Source organism: Ochotona curzoniae, unplaced genomic scaffold (genome assembly GCF_017591425.1).
Source record: "Ochotona curzoniae isolate NIBS_2020 unplaced genomic scaffold, NIBS_Ocur_1.0 scaffold_1852, whole genome shotgun sequence".
NCBI classification, from domain to species: Eukaryota; Metazoa; Chordata; class Mammalia; order Lagomorpha; family Ochotonidae; genus Ochotona; species Ochotona curzoniae.
This window is the reverse complement of record NW_024467087.1, coordinates 23,788,975-23,810,446: the sequence shown is the minus strand read 5'-3', so window position 1 is coordinate 23,810,446 and position 21,472 is coordinate 23,788,975. Positions and strand designations below refer to the sequence as shown.

Sequence of the window (21,472 nt, the reverse complement as noted above, 5' to 3'; positions counted from 1 at the left end):
TTTCCTGTCACTCCTTCGGAAGAAAAGACCGAAACATATGCTTGCTTCTCTCCAGATTGCATAAATGCCTTTGCCTTTTACTTTCCCAATGCTACAGTACTGTATAAAAATATACAGCCATCATTTGAATGTTCTTGAAGTACCTACCCCATTTATTTTGAGTTCCTGGAGTTAACACAACAGCACTTTGCAGTCTAGTCAGCATGCAGGCCTACAGAAGGGATACACTGAAAACCCAAAAGATACTTTTTGAGTGTGCTAGGAGCTTTTGGAACAGTGAAACTGAGGGAAAGTGTTGGGTAAGGGATGAGTTGCGGAGCACTGGGCAGTCTCTGTTCAATCATCCTGATTCCAGCAATCAGGTTTCCCTTCTCTGATGCTAGCAGAGTTAAAGCTGAAGCCTCCTAAAAGGAAAGTGGAAGATTTAAGATTCAGTCCCTACTGCTTTTTCCTTACAGAGCTGAAGTCCAGATCATAGGCTTAGATACTTTGTGAAGGAAACTTTGAGGACCCAATCTTTCTGACAAAGCAAATAGGAGTGAGGCCGCTGAGCACTTTGTCTGTAAATGCAAAGTGTATGCTTACTTTCTGTAGCATGCATCTATCACCTTCCAAACACATGGATGGATAGCTGGAAGTTTCCTTTTTAGAAGGCATGTACTGTGTTTACATAAAAACAAGTAATTCATTTTGATATAAGCTTTTCTATTTTAACTTGACAGCTGCCTTATTGACACTACAAGGAGGATTTTCTGGTATTTGGCTTGTTTGTTTTTCACATTACTTTGATGCAGGTACTTGTGAGATTATTGTGCAGAGAATAAGAAGTTAGTAGAAGCTAACTTGACATGTTGGAATTAGGAGACTGTTATTGGAGTCCATATTGGAATGGTAGTTGGCAGCAAAAGCAAGACTTTCCTGTGTTTTTCAGTGTCTGAAGCTTATTTTAGTAGATAGGGTTCTGTTTGTTCAACTTCTTAAGATATTAATCACTACTCCTAATGTCAGACCTGGAAAGTACAAATTCCTTTCACTTGGGTCATTGAAAACATGATAGATGTAGCAAAAGAGGTTGGAGTTTCCTACCAAAATCTCTGGGTTTCTGAACAACGTGTATTCCTTCTATTTAACTCATTTCGTACTAGTAGTCATGGACGTGATAGACAGCCAACTTTCTTTTGGTCTCATGGGTTTACACATTTAATACTTGAGATAAAGTCTATCTTTTTAATTTTTATTTTTGATGATGTTTACATAGTTGATCAGGGTGGGAAGGATAGAGGGTTAGGGGGAAGTGGGTGAAATCATTGTTCCCAAATTTGCTTTTTCTTTCGCTATCTTGGGGGAAAAGCCTACTTTTTTGTTAGGATCTTCTTTTTGTTGTTGAATGAAGGTTCTCATTGGTTAGAGTGGTTTATTCTAGTATCTGTAAGTAGTGTTATAGAGAAGACTCTGAGATGCCCTTCAGATGTACATATTTAGTAATAACTGTAACCTGTTGTGAATCATGTGAAAACAACTCTCAAACCACTGTTTTGAGAATAGATTGCCTCAAATACTATGCATGCAACTATAAATATAACCCTGATTCCATTTTCACCTTGTTTTCATTTTATGGTTTTTACTGTAGATTTTTAAGAAAATAATTCCATTTAAGTAAATCATAATTATTAGAAGTTACTGATATGCTTGCCTTGGTTTAGAATGTTGAAATGTGATTCTGGGTGAATCTTAGTATCTCTGTATTTCATTCCATAACTGATTGGATGCATAACATGTGCCAGTACTGGTGTAAGTATTGGGGTGGGGTTATAGCAGCAAACAAATAAAATTCCTGGCCTCAGATAGGCAGAGAAGTAAAATAGATGATATAGCATGCTGATCATGGTAAATTTAATCATGGGAAAAATGGTATGAAGGTGGATAGTGGAATTCTTTTCCAAGTTTAATACCTTGCACATTAATAGCTTTGTATTTCTTTTCAAAAAGGGGATTAATTTTAATTCATTTTTATTTTACTTGTGTTTTTATGTGAGAGCTTTTTTCCTCTGTTGTTTCATTACCCATATGCCCATGCCTGGAACTCCCCATATGCCCAGGACAACCCGGAGCCTGAAGCTGCATCCAAGTGTGCCATGTGAGTGGCAGAGACCCATGTACTTGAGCCATCATCCACTGCCTCCCAGGGTGCAGAATATCCATCAGAAGGAGCCTGGATTGGAATTGGAATAGGAATAGTCAGGACTCAAACCAGCCACCCTGGTGTGAGATGTGGGCTACCCCAACAGAGACTTAAATCTGTGCTAAATGCCCCTTCCATCTTTGTGTATGTACGAGGGGAGAAAAAGCTGGCTGTGTAAGAGTCATAGACTCCTTCTGTGTCTCTCCTCCTCTCTGTATATCTGACTTTCCAATGAAAATAAAAATATATGTCTTTCAAAAAAGTCACAGACACACATGTGGATTCTAGCTCTGAAGGTGGGCAAATTACTTAATGTGTGTCTAGGAACTTACAAATGGGGATTCTGAATAAAACTAGTCCAGCAGATTATTATGAGTATTACATGAGGAAATAGACTGAAAGCACTCAGAATCCTCACTGAAATGTAGAAAGTGTTCAGTAAAGGCTCACTATCAAGATTGCCCTTAGTATTAAACTCATACCCTACATTTCTCAGCATCGCCAACCCTGCTCCTTGTTACTGTAGCCAGACTGGGGCCTTACCATCCTGGGAGTCTGACAGGGATCCTTTGGTTTTGCCACCTGGAACCTTACCATCTCATGCCTTGTCCACAGGCTCAAGTAGCTTCAGTTCTCATGCCTGCCCCAGCTGTGCCAGAAGTTGACACACTCTGGATAATATGCTCCGTAGAGAATGTACATGTGGCCATTGGTACTTTGCGCCTACAGTTACCCAATGAACAGTGCATATTCAGTGAATATCAACTGACAGGCTTCCGAATATAGCACTTTTTATTTTACTTAAAATTCAATAAATATCTGCGAGGCATGATACAGTACTGTTCTCCAGAATTGTCTTTAGTAAGGGTTAGTCTCTTTGTGTGTATATGTGCTTGGTGTGTGTTTCTTGTTACTGCAAGATATTTCTCTTGTGAAAGTGTCTCGTTTTACTTTGTTTTAGTAAGCAAGAAACATTTTTTTTGTGAAATAGCTTTTGTAAGTTTCGCTATAATAACTTTATTTTTGTTTTCTTTCATAAAGGAAAAGGCCAAAGTTGTTGAGCCCCTGGACTATGAGAATGTTGTCACCCAAAGAAAGACTCAGATTTACAGTGACCCTCTCCGAGACCTGCTGATGTTTCCAATGGAAGATATATCTGTGAGTTCACAAGCACTGCTTCAAAGGAACCAATGGTGTTTTCCAGGCCACCTCTCGCTGTCAAAATGTTCTTTGTTTTCTAGATCTCAGTGATAGGTCGCCAGCGCAGAACGGTACAGTCTACTGTGCCAGAAGATGCGGAAAAGAAGGCCCAGAGTTTATTTGTCAAAGAGGTAAGAAGGTCGAAGGTCACAGAAGAGCATTCATCATAGATTTAGAATATTTTTATATCTTCATATATTTGTAATTCACTTGTAAATACATCTGTATAAAAATTTTAATTATTTCTCGGCAACATGTATTCTTGACATCTTTTGAATTTGAATATTCTATAGACTTGAGGTTTGAGTGTTCAGTAGGAGTTTGGTTTTATTGCCCAATTGAGTTAGTGATACAGTTTATTCCTAAAGGAAGATCCCACTACCATACTTCTTCAATGTTTTTTATAGCCATAGCATGTTACCAGACGTAAAAAGTGGATAAATGTGTATTTCTCTATATTTGAGATTAAACATTCCTATTTTCTTTTAGTGTATTAAAACCTATAGCACAGATTGGCATGTGGTAAACTACAAGTATGAAGACTTCTCTGGAGACTTTAGAATGTTGCCATGGTAAGTTTAGAATTCAAGAGAAGCGCTTAAAAGGGGAACCGTTAAACTTCTTACCCCCTTTTTAAAGCCACTTGGGGAAATATCAAATTCAGAAGTTATGATAAAGCAAGACTTGAAGTAACCAGCACATTTAATAAATGTAGTATTTTGGTTAACTGATAATGTTTGGATATTGCTCATTGATACTATTTTCAGTATGGATAAGCTCTTTTTTTGGTATTGATACATTAATATCAATGACAATGTGTACTCTCCGTTTAGATAATGCAGTGCACATTTTCCAGTGAGGTTAGTGGAAAGAAAAACCTAGAAGCTATTTGGTTCAGTTTGGTGTTATTAGACATCATGTGAAGATAGCACATCTTTCTTAGTTGATCTGAAGGAGTAGCATGAGCCAGACTGTCAAGGTTCAAGTCTTTCTTACGCCACTTAGTAGCTGCATGACCTTGCATCAGTCACTCGTTTTCTTTTTTATTTTTGTTTTTCTCCTCCTTAATACTATTAACTGCACAGAGTATCATATGTGAAATGTTTTGGAAAATATAATGTAGTCTTCTGTTTTTTAAAGATTTATTTTTATTTGAAACACAGAGGTGGAGAGTGTGAGAAGGAGAGACAGATCTTACATTTGCTATTTCACTCCCCATATGGCCACATCGGCCGGAGGTGGGCTTGTCTGAAGCCAAGAGCCAGGAGCTTCTTCCAGATCTCCCTTGCGGGTAAAGGGGCCCAGACATTTGAACCATCCTCCTCCACTGCTTTTTCTAGGCCCTAACATGGAGCTGGATCAGGGGTGGAGTAGCTCGGACACGAACTGGCACCCAAAAAGAAATCTAAGTCCTAAAATCACCAGTCCAAGGCCACAGAGCAAACAACTGTTAAAAACCACAATTATATTGTATTTTTTAATAAAATGTTTACTTTTAATTTATATTTTTGTTGGAAAGGCAGAGAGATAGATGTCTTCCATGTACTGATTTACTCCTCAAATGGCCAGGCTGAAGTCAGGAGTCAGAACTTAATTTGAGTCTCCCATCTTCCCATGTAGATAGCAGGGACCCAAAGTGCTTGAACCATCCATCAGCTTCTCCTAGGGTGCACATTAACATCAAGCTGGATCAGAAATAGAGGAGCTGGGGCTCAAACCCAGGCACTCAGATAAGGGGCACAAATATCCCAAGCAGCGACTAACCACTGTGCCAAAGGCCTCCCTCTGGAAAGATAAGCTTCTTGGGGGTCAGTGTTGTGGTACCATAGCTGAAGCCACTGATGCCACCATCCCATAGGGGAGTGCTGTTTGAATACTTAAGCTTTGATCTAGCTTCCTGCTAATGTGCCTGGGAAAGCAGCAGAGGGTAGCCCAACTACTTGGTCTCCTGCCATCCACATGGGAAACCCAGATGGAGTTTCTGCCTTTAGCTTAGCCCAGCCCTTGCCATTGCAGCCATTTGGGGAGTGAATCGGGATGGAAGATGTGTTTCTGTGTGTGTGACTCTGCTTTTCAAATAAATCTCCTTTTGTTCAAGATAAGGTTCTGCTCCTGCAGCAGCACTGACATACATGTCAGTAAGTCCTTTCATTTTGTTTTTTTTGCTGGCTGTACATATGAGAACCTGTATCTACAAAAGTTTTGTCAGAGGGGAGACTGAATTTTTTCTTTTCTTTTTTAAATATTCATTTTATTTATTTATTTTTTTGAAAGACAGAGTTACACAGAGGAGAGAGTGACAGAGATCTTCCATCCATTTGTTCACTCTTCAAATGGCCACAGTAGCCAGAGCTGAGCTGATCCCGAACCAGGAGCTTCTTCTGGGTTTCCCACATGGGTACAGGTTCCCAAAGACTTGAGTCATCATCTGCTGCTTTCCCAGGCCATAAGCAGTGAGCTGGTTGGGAAGTGGAGCAGCGAGGACATGAACCGGCACCCGTGTGGGATGCTGGCACCAGAGGCAGACGCTTAGCATACTAAGCCATGGCCCCAGCCCCTGACTTTTTCTTGTCTTGTTGGCATTTTCTTGTTAGTGAAACAAAGAAGTCTTCTTATCATGCTTTTGTTTGTTGTTTGGTTTGGGTCTATTCTGTTCAAAGTCAAAAGCATTTTTCTTTCATTTTCAGCAAATCTCTGAGACCAGAAAAGATTCCTAATCATGTATTTGAGATTGATGAGGACTGTGAGAAAGATGAGGTAAGGAGAGGGGTGTTTCTTCAAGGGCACTCCTGTTGGAAGAGATTCCACTGGAAATTTCTTGAGTTAAGATGAAGGAAAGAATTGGTTTTCAATTTTTTTGTTATTTTGTTTAATTTTTATTTTGATTTTTTTAAATTTTATGGTACAATTCAGTAGAGACTAGAATTTCCACCCCCCAAAATCACACCCCCACCAGATTTTCCCATGTTGCTACAATACTATAGTCCTTCATAAGGAGTCATAATTCCATCAGTCTGTTATTTAAGTGTGCCCCAGCATTGCTGGTACAGACAACGTCAGACGGTCCAGCATCCCATTGTCTACACATCTCCAACAGTTTCATTGGAAGTCCGTCTTTGATTTGGAAGTAGGGATACATGTTGCATTGTATCCCCACATCTGGATATGGTAGTCTCTATTACTCCATTATTACATTCCCACTAATGAGAAGCCATGAAATAAGGTCAACAGTGATCTGTGATCAGCTTTCCAACTAGTTAGTGTTTTTCTAAAAAAAAAAATTGTTTAAATGTTAATTTACAAATGAGGTTTAGGAAAAACCAAGTGAAATGGACTGTGATTTGTATATAAACATGCTCCGCCCCCTTGGGACATGCTGTTAGAGTTGCTATGCATTGCTTGGGCTTGTGTCACCTTGCTTCCTCTGGACTTAGTGATACTTCGATTTCAAAGTGCAGTTTGATTGTTTACATGGTACAGAAGGCTTTCCCAGAGGATGTCTGTATATACTCAGGACATACTAAGGGCCTACTGTGCGCACAGTAGAGAGCCATACCATTGTATAGTCACTGCTTGGAAATCTTCATGGGGGATTGCGCATTTTGCATTTTAATGAAGGCAGTGGGGCAGGGCCTGATTCTGTATATCCCAGATGTTTGGCTTCTTAAATCCCTGGGAGGCCACTATTTGACTGATGGCCTCCATTCTGTTTCAGGACTCATCTTCGTTATGTTCTCAGAAGGGTGGTGTGATCAAACAAGGCTGGTTGCACAAAGCGAATGTCAATAGCACCATCACGGTTACCATGAAGGTAGGAAGTAGTTACTATACTGTTCCTCCTTTTTAAGGATGTTGGTGTATGTACCCAATCTGGAAAAAAAAATCTTTATTTTATAATGAGCACTCACAAGAAACCCTTTAATTTAATGAGAGGCTTCTTACAGATCCATATGATTTTTAAAAGTCTGCAACCTTGGAATCAATTTAGAATTGCAGCTTTTTAAGGCACTGTAATTTAGTTATCATCTTCTGAATCAGGAAATTTAAAAGGAGGCTCTCAGTTGAATGAAGAAAATAGCTTTGATAGAAAAGGGCATCAAAAGTTTCATACGTGGGAATGAATTTCAGGAGTGGAAGGGACAGCCTAATCCATTCCTTTAGCACATGCTACTAATTTGGCACTTACCCAGTCTAAATCTGCTCAGAGCAGCCTACCTAGAAGGTTTCACAGTTGTTTGTCTGGGTAAGGGATGCATGAGATAAAAGTGGACACATGGAAAGGGACAAAATCATGCAGAACCTTACACACTTCTGGATGAGGTTGTCTTTTGTTTAGGAAGCTGGGAGAGCTATTAAATCCAAGGGAAAAAGCCAACAAGCTCTTTGAAGAGCCTGAGAAGAAAAACAAATTATTCTCTGATACCAAATATAACTGTTCTTTCAGATATTTAATATAGGCTCATGTACTTTGCTGAGGATGATTCACACTCCCATTAAGAATTAAAGGTCATTCTATCTTTCAGCTAGCCTGGAAGTGGAAACCATAGGTGTCTACCAAGGGAAGACTCAAATTTTATCTTAAGCTAATATTTTGCCTGCTACTCTCCCTTTAGTAGTCATGTTCTGGTCTCACTTTCATTTTCAAGCCCTGAAAATAATGAATCAAAGTTGTGAGGTTGCTTCCTGTATATCTCCCACACCTGGGCATGAGCCTCAGCATAGGGTCATAAAAAGAGATTGCGGACTTCATATGTGGCAGGCACCATCCTGAGTGTTTTATCTTCTCTGTCTTGTTTGACCCTCCTGGCTGCCCAATGATACAAGTGCTGTTGTTTTTCTTAGTTTGCAGAAGGGGAGAGTGAGGCATTGAGAAATCCATTTGTTAACCTGAGGTCACATGGACATGGAATTTGAATTGAGACAGGTTGATGTTTAAATCTATATTCTTTTGTTTCTAAAGAAGATTTATTTATGTTTTTAATTGAAAGGCAGAGTTACAAAGCCGGGGGGGGGGATCGGAGAGAGGAAGTGGGGAAGAGGGGCGAGGGAGAGGGAGGAAGAGAGAGGGAGAGAGAGAGGAAGAGAGAGGGAGAGAAGGAGGGAGGGAGGAAGAGAGAGAGGGGGAGAGGGAGGGAGGGAGAAGGAGGGAAGGAGGGAGGGAGGGAGAGAAAAAGAGAAAGAAAGAAAATGAATTTCTTTCATCCTTTGCCTCTCTCCCCAAATGGCTGCATGGCTGCAGTGGCCAGAGCTTTGCTGGTCTGAAGCTGAGAGCCTGGAGCTTTTTCTCGGTCTCCTGCGTGAGCGTGAGCGCAGGGGCCCATAGCCTTGAGCTACCCAGAGTCCATGTGTCAATCTCTGCAACCTATGAATGTTCCCAGAAATGGCAAATTGAGATTAAGTTACTAATTAGCTGGTAGGGAGGGAACACTGACTTTTCAAGATAGGCAAGGATTTGGGTAAGAGGAAGAGAGGTGGAAATGAATCAGGATAAGTCAAGTGAGTACAGAAACCTGTTCTGGGAAATACGCTGTGTGCTGAATAGGTTCAAATCTCACCTCCGAAAACTTGGGAACTGTAGGAAAGGAAATGGGTTCCCCCTAAGAGTCTCCCGAAAGGAACATAGCCTGACACCTGGATTTTATCTCAGTAAAACCCATGTGAGACTTTGCAGCTACAGAACTCTTAAGATAGCAGATTCGTATTATTTTAGGTCACTCAGCTGGTGGCAGTGTGCTGTTGCAGAAATAGAAAGGAATACAATCAATCAAAGATGGACTGTTCAGCCTATGTCTTATCCAGCCTTAATTTAGAAAATTCTAGCACTTACAGGGGCCGGGCAGCAACCATCAATTCACCCCCACAGTTGGTGGCAGGTCTGAGGACACCTGGTGACCCTGAGGCCTACTGAAGGGGGCAGCTGCCACTTGTCTCCAGCTCATTAGTGCTTTGCCTCTTTTTATCGCCAGCTGCTCATATTTGGGCCACTTATTTCCTTTTTTGGGGTATGAGACCATAGTTCAGTGTCAGTAAGGCATTTATTTCTTTTTAGAACTTCGGGAAATGGTGGACCAACTGAAGGAAAGGGGGAATAAACCAAAATGTTCACATGCGGCGACAGAGCTTTTACAAATATTAATTGGGAATGCTCCATAGTATACAGAGCGCCTGTGCTTTGGGAACTGTGTTGGGTTATGGATTTTCCATCTTCCCTGTCCGCCTTCAACCTGGATTGGCTCTCTGGGTGCTAACCATAAATATCTCCTCCCTTCTGCTGACTTTATGGCCTAAGCCATAGCAGTAGTCATATATTTTAGGACTTGTCAAAACTAGAATGGGCATGGGAGAAAGGCGCAGCTAGAACATTCTAAAGGATTTTGCCAAGATTCCTTTTTCCTATGAGAACTGTTTTAGCTCTTAACTTAGCTCAGCCATATTGGGATTGGTGTGTTGGCTTTCATAATTTTAATCAGTTAATTTTTTTTATAAGCACAAGTGGTTGCATGCATGTGTGTCTTTACCAGAGGATTGGAAATAAACACCAGTCTTGTAGTTGCTAGCTGGAACTTTGGAATGATAGCCAAGCAGAAATTCAGACCTATGAGCAGGAACACAGTGAAAAACTTGGGTTTGTATCTTTAGATGTTCTATCACAGGATGGGAGTTCATGAGAAAATGGAATTAAAAGTTTACTTGGATGCATTTTTTAAAAAAGATTTATTTTTTTTGATTGGGACATCAAATTTACAGAGAAAGAGCTTTCATCTGCTGGTTCATTCCCCATGTGGCCACAATGGCTGAAGTTGATCCAATCTGAAGCCAGGAGCTTGGAACTACTGGGTCTTCCACACAGGTGCAAAGTCTCAAGGCTTTGAGTGGACCACCATCCACTGCTTTTTCAGACCACAGCAGAAAGCTGGATTGGAAGTGGAGCAGCTAGCACATGAACTGGCACCCTTATGGGATCTGGGCACATGCAAGATGAACATTTTGCCATTGAACCATTGTGCCAGGCCCTGGGTGCAGTTTTTTTCTTTTTGAAGAAACTCATGTATAGTTTTTAAAAATATGTATCTTTGGGGCCCAGCGGCGTGGCTTAGTGACTAAAAGTCCTCTTCTTGAATGCGCCCAATAGTTTCCCATATGGGTGCCGGTTCTAATCCCAGCAGCTCCACTTCCCATCCAGTTCCCTGCTTGTGGCCTAGGAAAGCAGCCGAGGATGGCCCAAAGCTTTGGGACCCTGCACCCATGTGGGAGACCTGGAAGAAGTTCCTAGATCCTGACTTCGGATTGGCATAGCATCGGCCATTGCACTCACTTGGGGAGTGAATCATCGGACGGAAGATCTTCCTCTCTGTCTCTCCTCCTCTCTGTATATCTGACTTTCCAATAAATGGATAAATCTTTTTAAAAAAATGTGTTTTCTATGAACTTTTGGAAATACCTGCATGGAAATGCTTTCTGCTTGCTGCTTAGATTGATTCAGGCATAGGAGAGAGGCTCAACCTTAAGATGAGGTGAGCAGCTGACTCAGCTCTTGGAGAGTTAGGACAGGCAGAAGGTGGGATGAAAGTGAAAGGTTGGCAGGGTTTGAGACATTCCAAATGGAATCTTTGCAGTGAAGAATATTAATGGATGGCCTAAGCACATTTGGGGAGATGACTCAGGTGTGCTGCTCTGTGAGTCATTATCCTGATGGTGGAGGTGGATTGATTTGCAGTGCTTCTCAAGCCTTGTGCAGCCCACGCTGATGAGAGCCTCAGGTTTCTTTAACAACAGCCGCATATGTTGAATGCAAAAAGCTACTGCTCCTCAGAGAATCCACGCTTTTAGTGGCCCCTGTGAGTTGACAGCACATCAGCCAGGAAGCTCCAGCAGTGGGATCCGGGTATTCATCATGACTCATGGGCAAATTACAGCCTACGGAATCCAGGCCTCTTCTCTCACATTTTATCTGAGTCTCCTTGATGTACTGTGGCTTGACACTTGACTGCAGACTCCCTTCTCTCCACCACTCCCTGAGGTCTGTAGAAAAATAAAAGCAGGTCAGCTTGTTGCCTCTCAAAGTGAAATATAGTGTTAGGTTCTTTATGTACAGTGTAAGGAAACTCTCTGAATGTTAAAAAATTGTCCTTTAGAAAGTTTGAAATGGCACAACAGCTTTTTAAAAATGATAAGTTTTAAAAGGCAGAGTTATAGAGACGGAAGGAGAGAGAGAAAAAGAGTATTATTGATCTTCCATCCACAGGCTTATTCTCCAAATGGCTAAAGCTGAGCCAGGGCAAAGGTAGGAGTTTCATCCAGGTTTCCCATGATGGTGCAGGAACCCAAAACTTACGAAAATAAAATAAAGGGAAAGAATTAAAGGCAGCTAATGAAAGTCCATTGGATGAAAGGGAGTAGAGGATGCCTACTTCATAAGATATTTAGAATCTTTAGAAACCCAGCACTGTGGGCTAAGTGGGTTAAAACTGCTACCTGCAGTACTGGCATTTCATGTTGGCGCCAGTTTGAGTCCCATTTGCTCCACTTCCAGTCCAGTTCCTGATTAATGGCCTGGTCAAACATTAAAGGATGGCCCAAGTCCTTGACCCCATACCCACATGGGAGACCTCAGTGAGGCTCCTGGGTTCAGACCTTTATAGCCATTTGAGTAGTGAACCAGTGGTTGGACCATCTCTCTCTGTCTCCCTCTTTCTGGAACTCTGTCTTTAAAATAAAGAAATAACTTTTTAAAAAAATTAAATTCTTTAGAGAAAGCAACCCCATGACCTGAAATGTGTGTCACACACACATGCGCGTGCTCTATGTAGCTAAAGTAATTTATACTAGGGCTGAATTAGAAAGGTAAAGCTTTCCTAGTGACCTGCTGGAGAGTTTTGTAAGAACCTTTGAGTGATGATGGGCCTTGGGGAGGAACTTGGGCCTTGGGCCGCTAAGGGGAGGAACTTGAGTTCTTCATTTTGAAAGGTTATAACACTTCCATTTATATAGTACAATGTTGTATTTCTCTCCATCGTATACCTTTCTCCTGGCTCTGGTCTCCAGAGATATGACAGCTGTCATTATTTTTTTTTTCCCAGGCGGTCTTGCTGAGTAATTCTGTTGTCAGCTGAGACCAGCCTAGAGAATCCCAGGCTACATGGGAGCCGCCAAGGGTGTTGCCTCAAGCCACGGGTTATAGTGCTCAGGGCCCTTAGGTTTCTTTTCACTGAAGGGGTTGCTGGCCTCACACAACTCTTGCACAAGCTCTTTTGGCTGTCTGGACACCTTGATCATCTTAACCAGCACTTCTAATGTGCTTTGTTCTTGGGATTTATGTTAAAGCAGGACAGCGTTGTCATAGTGACTAATTTCCTTACCTGTTCTTCCTAGTTAGGGAGAACACATCCTTTTTACCACTCTTCAATTCCAGGAAAAGAATTGAAGACAGGCTTAATGTAGGGTAGAGAATGCATGAGCCCTTAACGGAGACGCCACTCCTAAATAGAAACCTGTTCATTTACATTCTGTCCCTCCCAAGTAGCTTCTAAAACCAGCTAATTTATTCCATTTCTTTCCATATCAGCAAGGAACTTTATGTGGATGTGATAGCCATGAAATTGGACAAGACTTTTCCCTGGTATTTAGAACTATGTTTTCCCCCCTAAGGGATATAATGATATATAGGAAAAGGAAGAATTTGAACTTGAAAATGATCTTTTATTTCTAAAAAATGGTTGCAGAGTCTTGACCAACCCTGGGACATTCACCTTTATATATCTTCTTGGCTCAATTTGGTCACATTCCTCTAGCTCCCTCCTCCTCATTCTCCACAGTTAAACATTGAACTGTCTTGTTATCAGGGTTGCAAGTTCAACTGCTTGATGTATGACTCACTTCTGGTGCCCTTTCTTTCCTTCCTTCCTTTTTTCCCCCCATGCACAAGAAACAGTCATTTGTTATATAGCCAGAGTCCTCACTTACTCTTGGCTATTTACAGGATGGTTTCTCTCCCCCTCTGCAGCAGGAGAATAGTAGATCAAAAGAGTATTTTACCTAAGAAAGTTCATGCAATAGAGTAATTGCTAGGAGGTCAAGATCACTGTGTATGTTGGAATAAGAGCAAGAGAAAAAAATTCATTTTTCATATATTAGTCCATTTGTATCCTCAATTCTACCAGATTTTCTCTTATACCCAGAAAATGGATAATGCTCATTTATTATGGATAAAGGATTTTTTCAGATGTTTTTGTGTATTTTGCTTTCCCTGATTTATTGGTCACTGTTCAAAAGCCGTTTATTAGATGCTTTCTGTGTACAAGATAATATTAATAATCTATAAAGCCTTCACCAGATAGATATTGAATGCCTTCTCTAATAACATTGTATAGAGTAGAAAGAAGTGTCACATGTAGAGACTGATACTTATTAGGGGAGATGAGCACACACTAAGAACAATAGTTTGAAGGCAGTGTAGAGACCAAGTGCTGTATGAGTGCAGATCATTATAGCCTGGGTCAGAGAAGGTTTTCTGAAGAAGGCAGGCACTTGAAGGAAGAGAATCAGAAAGGAAGAAGTGAGTATGGAAGGGGACTTCAAAAAGTTCACATAAAATAGAATTAAAATGTAAGTTTATTTTCATGCAAAAATATAGAAATGCTTGTATATTAGAGACCTTCAAAACATTTATGCAAAAAGTATATTTTGAAAAAAAATGTAAGACTGGATTCTTTCACTTCCTTTCTGTTTTATTCTTCTGGCTGGTCAGAGTATCCATTGATGGAGAATTTTCAGATGTGTTCACCATCTAGGAAAATATTAAAGTCAAGGAAGGACAAATATATAGATACTTCCATTGCATAAACTGGAAAAGTCTGCTGATGCATGAATTATTCATTCATTTACTCAATTTGCAAAATTTATATTGCATCTGGACATTGTTATAGGGACTAGGGACAGAGCAGTAGATGAAACATAGACCTCAATGGTCTGGAAAAAGAAAACAAGCAAAAAACAAATAGATGGATAAGATATACTTGAATAGAAGGGCCAGCACTGTGGCAGATGGGTAAAGCTACCTACCATCTGAGGTGATGGCATCCCATATAAGTGCTGGTTCACGTCCCTGTTCCACTTCTGATCCAACTCCCTGCTAATGGCCTGGGAAAAGCAGCAAATGATGGCCCAACTCTTTGGGTCCTTGCTGCCCATATAAAAGACCCAGATGAAACTCCTGGTTTCAGCCTGGCTCAGCCCTTGCCATCGTGGCCACTTGGTGAGTGAACCAGTGGATGGAAAATCTATCTACCAACCAACTCTCCTTCTGTCTCTGTAACTCTGACTTTCAGTAAATAAATGAATCTTAAACATTTTTAAACAGATAATACTTTGATAATACAAATGATACTTTGATACTATGTGAGAAAGATAAAACAGGGTTTTATGATGAAGACTGGTATACATTGAGGGCCTCTCATTGGAGATGTGATTAAAGCAAAGATTTGAGAGAGTGACCTGTGTGGATATGTAGGAAAAGAGGATTCCAGGTGTGGGAACAGGAAATGAGAAAGTTCAAATTATCCTAAGATGTTTGAGAAACAGCATGTGAAAGTAACTGGAGCCAGCAGGGCTACAGTCAAATACAGTAAGTGCTCTGAGGCCATATTATACACAGCATTCTAGGATCTGGTGAGGGTTTTGTGATACTTTTGTGACCTTGGTAGGAAGATTGTTAATATGATTCTGATTCCAGTCTATCAGTGATTTGCCTAAGCAAAGTTAAATGAGATTCTTAATCTTAGTTTGGTGTTAGGTAAAATGACAATAATGATACTTATCCTGAAGGGGCATTAAGAAAATTAACTTTTGGTTACAAAGGACTTGAGCCTTTCAAATGAAAGTTATGCTGTAGCTATATGATAAATATAGAATGATGTGATGTAGATTAGATGAAAGGTTTGACTTGATATCAATAATTTCCACTATTCTGCACAGTCATTATTTCAACATGTATTTTCCTTTTGAAAGGTAGAACAAATGTAAACCTGGACTTTAAATAGCCACATCTTGAAATTAAAAAAAAAAATGTCAGAGAAGCTGGATCTTTGATTTCCTTTTCGGTGTCATATAAGAGACTTTGAATGCCCTTTTCCTCTTTGAAAAAGACAGCTTGTAAGCCTCCCATGATTGAAATCTGGCGTATATCATAGAACGCTGGAATGAGAAGAGATCTTACACATTTTGCAGCATGATGTAGAGCACAGATTTTTTTAAGTCCTTACAGTGGAAACCATGTGCTTTCAGTATATGAAGAATTAATTTGGGGTGGGGCATAGAGGGATAGTGTGCAGCCTGGGACAGTTGCTGGGTGATTTGTTCAAGTTCAATGAGATCATCTGTTGATCTTGATGTGTTCTTACGGGTCAGGTGGTCTGGTTCCATCATTTTGCAAGAGAGGAAGAGAAGCAGAGTCGTAAAGACTATTTCCCTGTTGATCAGCAGGAGTTCCTGGCTGAGAGTCAAGATAATAAAATTTGCAGGCATCTGCTCTTTCCAAGTGCTCTTGAGGCATCATGCTCCTGACACAGTCCCAAGCTGCCTGCCTCAGTGCCCCAATCAGGCATAATTGTGATGTCACAGGAAGCAGTTTACTGTAATGTAACTTTCGTTCCCTGCTGTACAACTGTGGTTTGCTAAAATACAGGAGAAAGTGGCTGCTCCTGGGCTTCATCGCTTGGTGAGACAGGAGTACATGTTGAAAAAGAGACTCACAGGCTATAATTTAACTCTATGCCGTGGATGTTTCACTGTATTTTTCCTTTTCTACCCCTTTCATCATTGCTACCTCTAAATTCTCCAGGTGTATTCTATAGACTATCACCAAAATTATAGACTTGAAATTTTAGATTTGCTCATAATACAAAGCTGGATCTGCTTACACTTTTTCCATATTCATTTTTCATGGAAAAGATATTCTAATTTTGGTCATACATAGGTGCTGTAATAACTCAAAAAGTAGCATTTTGGGGTCTCAGCATGGTGGCTCAACAGGCTAATCTATCTATAAATGCTAGCATCCCATATGGGCAATGGATTGTGTCCTGACTGCTCCATTTACAATCAGAATTTCTGCTTATGGCTGGGAAAACAGTGGAGGAAGGTGCCAGTGTCCTTGACCCTGCACCCACATTAGAGACCTGGATGAAGCTCCTGGCTCCTGGCTTTGGATCTGCTCAGTTCCAACCACTGTGGCCATTTTGGGAGTGAACCAGTGGATAGAAGATCTCTCTCTCTCAATCTCTCCTTCTCTCTGTAAATCTGCCTTTATTTTTATTGGAAAGGCAGATATACAGCTTGGAGGAGAGACAGAGAGGAAGATCTTCTGTCCAATGATTCACTCCCCAAGTGAGCACAACAGCTGATGCTATGCCGATACGAAGCCAGGAGCCTCTTCCGGGTCTCCCACGCAGGTACAGGGTCCCAAAGCTTTGGGCCATCCTCTACTGCTTTCCTGGGCCACAAGCAGGGAGCTGGATGGGAAGTGGAACTGCCGAGATTAGAACCTGTGCCCATATGGGATCCTGGGCATTCAAGAAGAGGACCTTAATCACTGTGCCATCGCACCGGGCCCAAAATAAATCTTTTTTTAAAAGGTAGTATTCTTCACAAAGTGTTCAATGTTCACTCATTTAAAATAAACTCAATATGTAATTTTAATTTGTTTGGATGATTAGCTTTTCTTATTTATTAATTTAGATTTTTTCTGAAAGTTCAAGTGTAGGTTAATTGAATATGAGAGTATATGCATTATCTGATATATTGTCTCATATATATGAGATATGAAAGATAAACATATACATGCTCTTCTTGTATCTTTCTCTTTTAATATGGGAATACCTCAGAAAGCTCATGGAGGACCAGCATTTTAGCACAGTGGGTTAAGTTACCGCCTATGGCACTGACATTCTTTGTCAGAGGGGTTTGAATCGTGGCTACTCTGCTTCCAGTCCAGTTCTGTGCTAATGTGCTGGGGAAAGCACATTGGATGCTAGGCCAAGTGCTTTGGTTCCTACCACCCCTTGGGAGATGGACTTCCTGGCTTCTGGGTTTGGCCATAGTGGCTATCTGGGGGAGTGAACCAGCAGGTGAAGATCTTTTTCTTAGTTCATCTTTCTGTCATTCTGCCTTTCAAATAAGTAAGTAAATATGTTTAAAAGCTCATAAAAAGTAGAATCAAAGATTTTTACACACAATAATTTTTGAACTTCTTGTATAATTTTTTCAGAATGTGTGTTTCCATGAACTTTTGAAGGACTCTTTGTATAGTGATATTTATCTGAATAGCAAGGGAAAACAAGCTAAACATTTCTTTTTACACTCTTTTCTGTTAATACTAGATATCTCATGTGGTCATTCCCTGGAATCAAAGCTGTAGCATTTACTAGCCTAAGCCAATGTTCCTCACACTAGAATACTTTTAAAAAATATATTTATTTATTTATATTGGAAAGGCAGATATACAGCTTGGAGGAGAGACAGAGAGGAAGATCTTCCCTCTGTTGATTCACTCCCCAAGTGGCCATAACAGCTGGAACTGAGACAGTCCGAAGTCAGGAGCCAGGAGCTTCTTCCAGGTCTCCCATGTGGGTGCAGGGTCCCAAGGCTTTGGGCCGTCCTCGACTGCTTTCCCAGGCCACAAGCAGGGAGCTGGATGGGAAGCAGGGCAGCTTGGATTAGAACCAGTGCCCACATCGGATCCTGGTGTGTTCAAGGTGAGGACTTTAGCTGCCAGGCTATTGTGCTGTGCCCCTGGAATACTTTTGTTTTTTGTTCAAAAATCAATGATATTTAAGCAAGTGATAAAATAGCTACAAGCATCATCAGTTCTCTTTGCTCATTTTTCTGCAAAGAAATAGCCCTTAACATGTTTATATACTTTCCTTACTTATGCGATGGAGAAATAAATTGTTGATGTTTCAGAAGTTGGCCAAAAGCTAAGTGGTTTGCAAGAATTATCTTGCCAAATAATACACTTTACATAATTAAAGCACTTAAAATAGTCAGAGATCATATTGGATCATCCTATAGGTTATAGAAAAATCTGAAGCTTAAGTTATAAAGCCAGATTCTGCAAGTAGAGAAGATTCCTTCCGTAATCGCCAAGAGAGCGTTTCCTGATCCCTTTCCATTCCCATCCCGAACTGAGTTTAGATCCATACTCCTGGGGAAGTGCAATAGCAGTAAGTTGTACCTTTGTGACAAAGGCTTGATGCAGCCTGTAGTTTGTGACTTAAAGAAACATAAATCTACCAGGGAGCTCCTGGTCCCCTTTACTCACCTTCTCCATCAGGTTTCAGGACTGCACATGGAGATGAGAGTGGGGGACATCATGGATGGAATCACATAGATTACCTCTTTTTCCCTGACCTGTGAGCTTTGCTGTTTGTAACAAGTTGCTGTTTGTAACAAGTTGTCCCTCCACTATTATGAATCCCTAACTCCAAACAAATGTCCCATTAGGCCTGTGAATTTAGATCTCAGCATTTAGGGCACTCGGCAACAATGGGAGACAACTAATGCTTTGCTTCCCTGTTAAGTGCAGTGTAAGTTTGACTTCCAGCAGCTGAGAGATGAGTACAGGCAGAGGCGAATGCAGAAAAGATGAACAAAGACACAGGCACACACACACACACATCTTGGATTTCTGATCACATCAACCTAATTTAAATGATCTAAGCATGACATGCAGTTAAATGGGAAAAGAATGCTGTAGTGAGAGATTCAAATAGAAAAATGCTTTATACATTTTAAAGAGTGGATCTTACTGTTCTTCACCAGCTATTTGATTATCTGATGGTAGATCACTTAACATCACATTTTTCTTCTTAATTCAAAGGAAGATAATGGTAAGTCCTAAAAATTTCTGCGGGCTTTCTGAAGATTGTCCAGATACAATGTCATCCAAGCCATTTAAAGTTTTGCAGTTTGTGGCCGGTGTTGTGTCATGAGTGGACCACCTGTAACACCAGCACCCGTTATGGGCAGCAATTTGCATCCTAGATGCTCCATCTTTCATCCAGCTCCGTGCTAATGTGCCTGGGAAAGCAGCAGCAAATGACCCAAGTGTTTGGGCCCCTGCCATCCATGTAAGAGACCCTGCCACCTTTGTGAGAAGAAACTCTTGGCTTCCATTTGGTCCACACCTGTTGATTTCCGTGATGTGAGAAGTGAACCAGTAACTCTGAATTTCAAATAAGTAACCTTTCAACTAAGTTATTTGCTGTAAGAAGCTACATGAAAGCATTATATACATAATACATAGCAAACTTATCATTGCTGGGTTGTGTTTATATAGGTATTCAAGAGACGCTATTTTTACTTGACTCAACTTCCTGATGGTTCATATATTCTTAATTCCTATAAAGATGAGAAAAATTCAAAAGAATCTAAAGGTTGCATCTACTTGGATGCCTGCATTGATGTTGTTCAGGTAAGACTGTCTTGTTCTACTTTTATTCGGATGTATATACATACTGTATAGTACCTTTCCTTTCCTGGTATTCTAGTCTTGCTTGCACAGTTCTAGATATCTGTATCCTGTACTTACCATGTCATGGTACATTTAAATAATAGAGAGTTAAGCTTGTAGTTTGTACTAAGGCACCATAGTGATAAAGCAGAGAAATGGGGGAAGGGGGCAAAAGGGAGGGTGGGAGGGGAGAGGGAAGGATGAACTGCTTTGCCTATAAAACTGCATTGTGGAAAATAATGATTTAAAAAAAGGCTTTACTATAAACAGCTTACTTAAAATTTCAAATCAATTTCCATCACTTTGTATATTTAAAAGAAAAAAAATTGTTTCATTCAGGTAGGTAGTTTTTCTTTTTCTCCAAGAGGGTTGTTGAACCTAAGACCCCCGGTGACTTTTTGTCTTGGTTAATGTCATCTCCATCCTCCAGAACCTCAGAAACCTCAGACTTCTCTTCAGTGCCCTACTCTTGCCTATTGCCCTAGTGCTAGCCCCTTAAGTATTGACCCATTCCTTTATATCTGCCTCCAGAATGCCTCTTGAGTCACTTATTTTGGCTCTGTTTCCACTTCTGTGTTTCTGGTTCTCTCTTTTGTTCTCACTGTTCCTGAGTCCCGCCTTTTACCTCCTGATTTGTTAGTGTTCTCTAGTCTGTTTTCCCAAGACATACATTAGATCTTCCACTTGCCATTTCAGATCCTTGTTTGCTGTTTGTTTTCTTACAGAATGAGGGCTGAGGCTCTAATCCTGGCATTTACTGGCTACTGTGATTGGCCTTCCTCTGCCTTCTAGCCTCATCCTTGCTGATTTTTCTGGATACCCCAGACTATGCAGTTAATTTCCCACATAAGAGACTTACTTTTCCCTTAGATTTTTGTCTCGCCTTACCATATATTTTCCCTTTTGGTTCCTGTTGGAACTTGATCTTTTAAGACTCAGCTTAAATGCCACCCCTGCCATGAAAGATTTTGTTTCCCTCCTCAACCTTCTGGCTACCAAGTGGAACTCCGCCTCACTGTGCTACATGCCACTGACTTTTGCTCTATGTTACAAGTGAGTCACACTCCTGATTTGTTGTTCATTCTGTACATTCTTTTCCCAGATGACTGGGACTACGTCTCACTTCTGTAGCTCTTACAAAAGTTAGCATGATCATGCACACAGCAGGGTCTTACTTGAATTACAGAGGAGGCATAAGCAAAGACAGAGGTGAGAAATCAGTATCAGAGAGATGATCAGAATAGGAAGTCAATTGTCCAAGCCATTACTGTTATACCAGAGTATATGGTTGACCAGAAGGACTCCTGGGCTAACAAAGAAGCAGGGAGTGTTGGTTCAGTTTACCTGAATTTTAACTTTCAAAATTGTATCATAAGAATGTCTGCATATCCCGTCAAATAAAATGGGAAAACATCTTTAAAAGTGTGAAGATCTGTGAAAATGGAAGGTACTCTGAGTAATACATAATAACATCTTTTTGTCTTATTGGAAAAGGAGGACACATAGAATTTATGGATTTTCTCACTTAATCCTAGTCTGGATTGAGCTTTCTTTGTAGTTCACCTAGGATCTGTCTCTTGCAT

The 21,472-nt window shown here is 40.6% G+C and overlaps 1 protein-coding gene across 3 annotated transcripts in view; it reads left to right on the top strand.

The window, feature by feature from the left end:
- Positions 1–21,472, top strand: part of DOCK11 (dedicator of cytokinesis 11) — a 192,875-nt gene that overhangs the window by 46,397 nt on the left and 125,006 nt on the right. For all 3 annotated transcript variants that reach the window (XM_041000112.1, XM_041000111.1, XM_041000110.1), the window contains exons 2-7: positions 3,224–3,340; positions 3,424–3,513; positions 3,872–3,954; positions 6,070–6,139; positions 7,098–7,193; positions 19,716–19,850. In XM_041000112.1, coding sequence (XP_040856046.1) covers positions 3,224–3,340; positions 3,424–3,513; positions 3,872–3,954; positions 6,070–6,139; positions 7,098–7,193; positions 19,716–19,850 — 591 coding nt within the window. The remainder of the gene's footprint in view (positions 1–3,223; positions 3,341–3,423; positions 3,514–3,871; positions 3,955–6,069; positions 6,140–7,097; positions 7,194–19,715; positions 19,851–21,472) is intronic.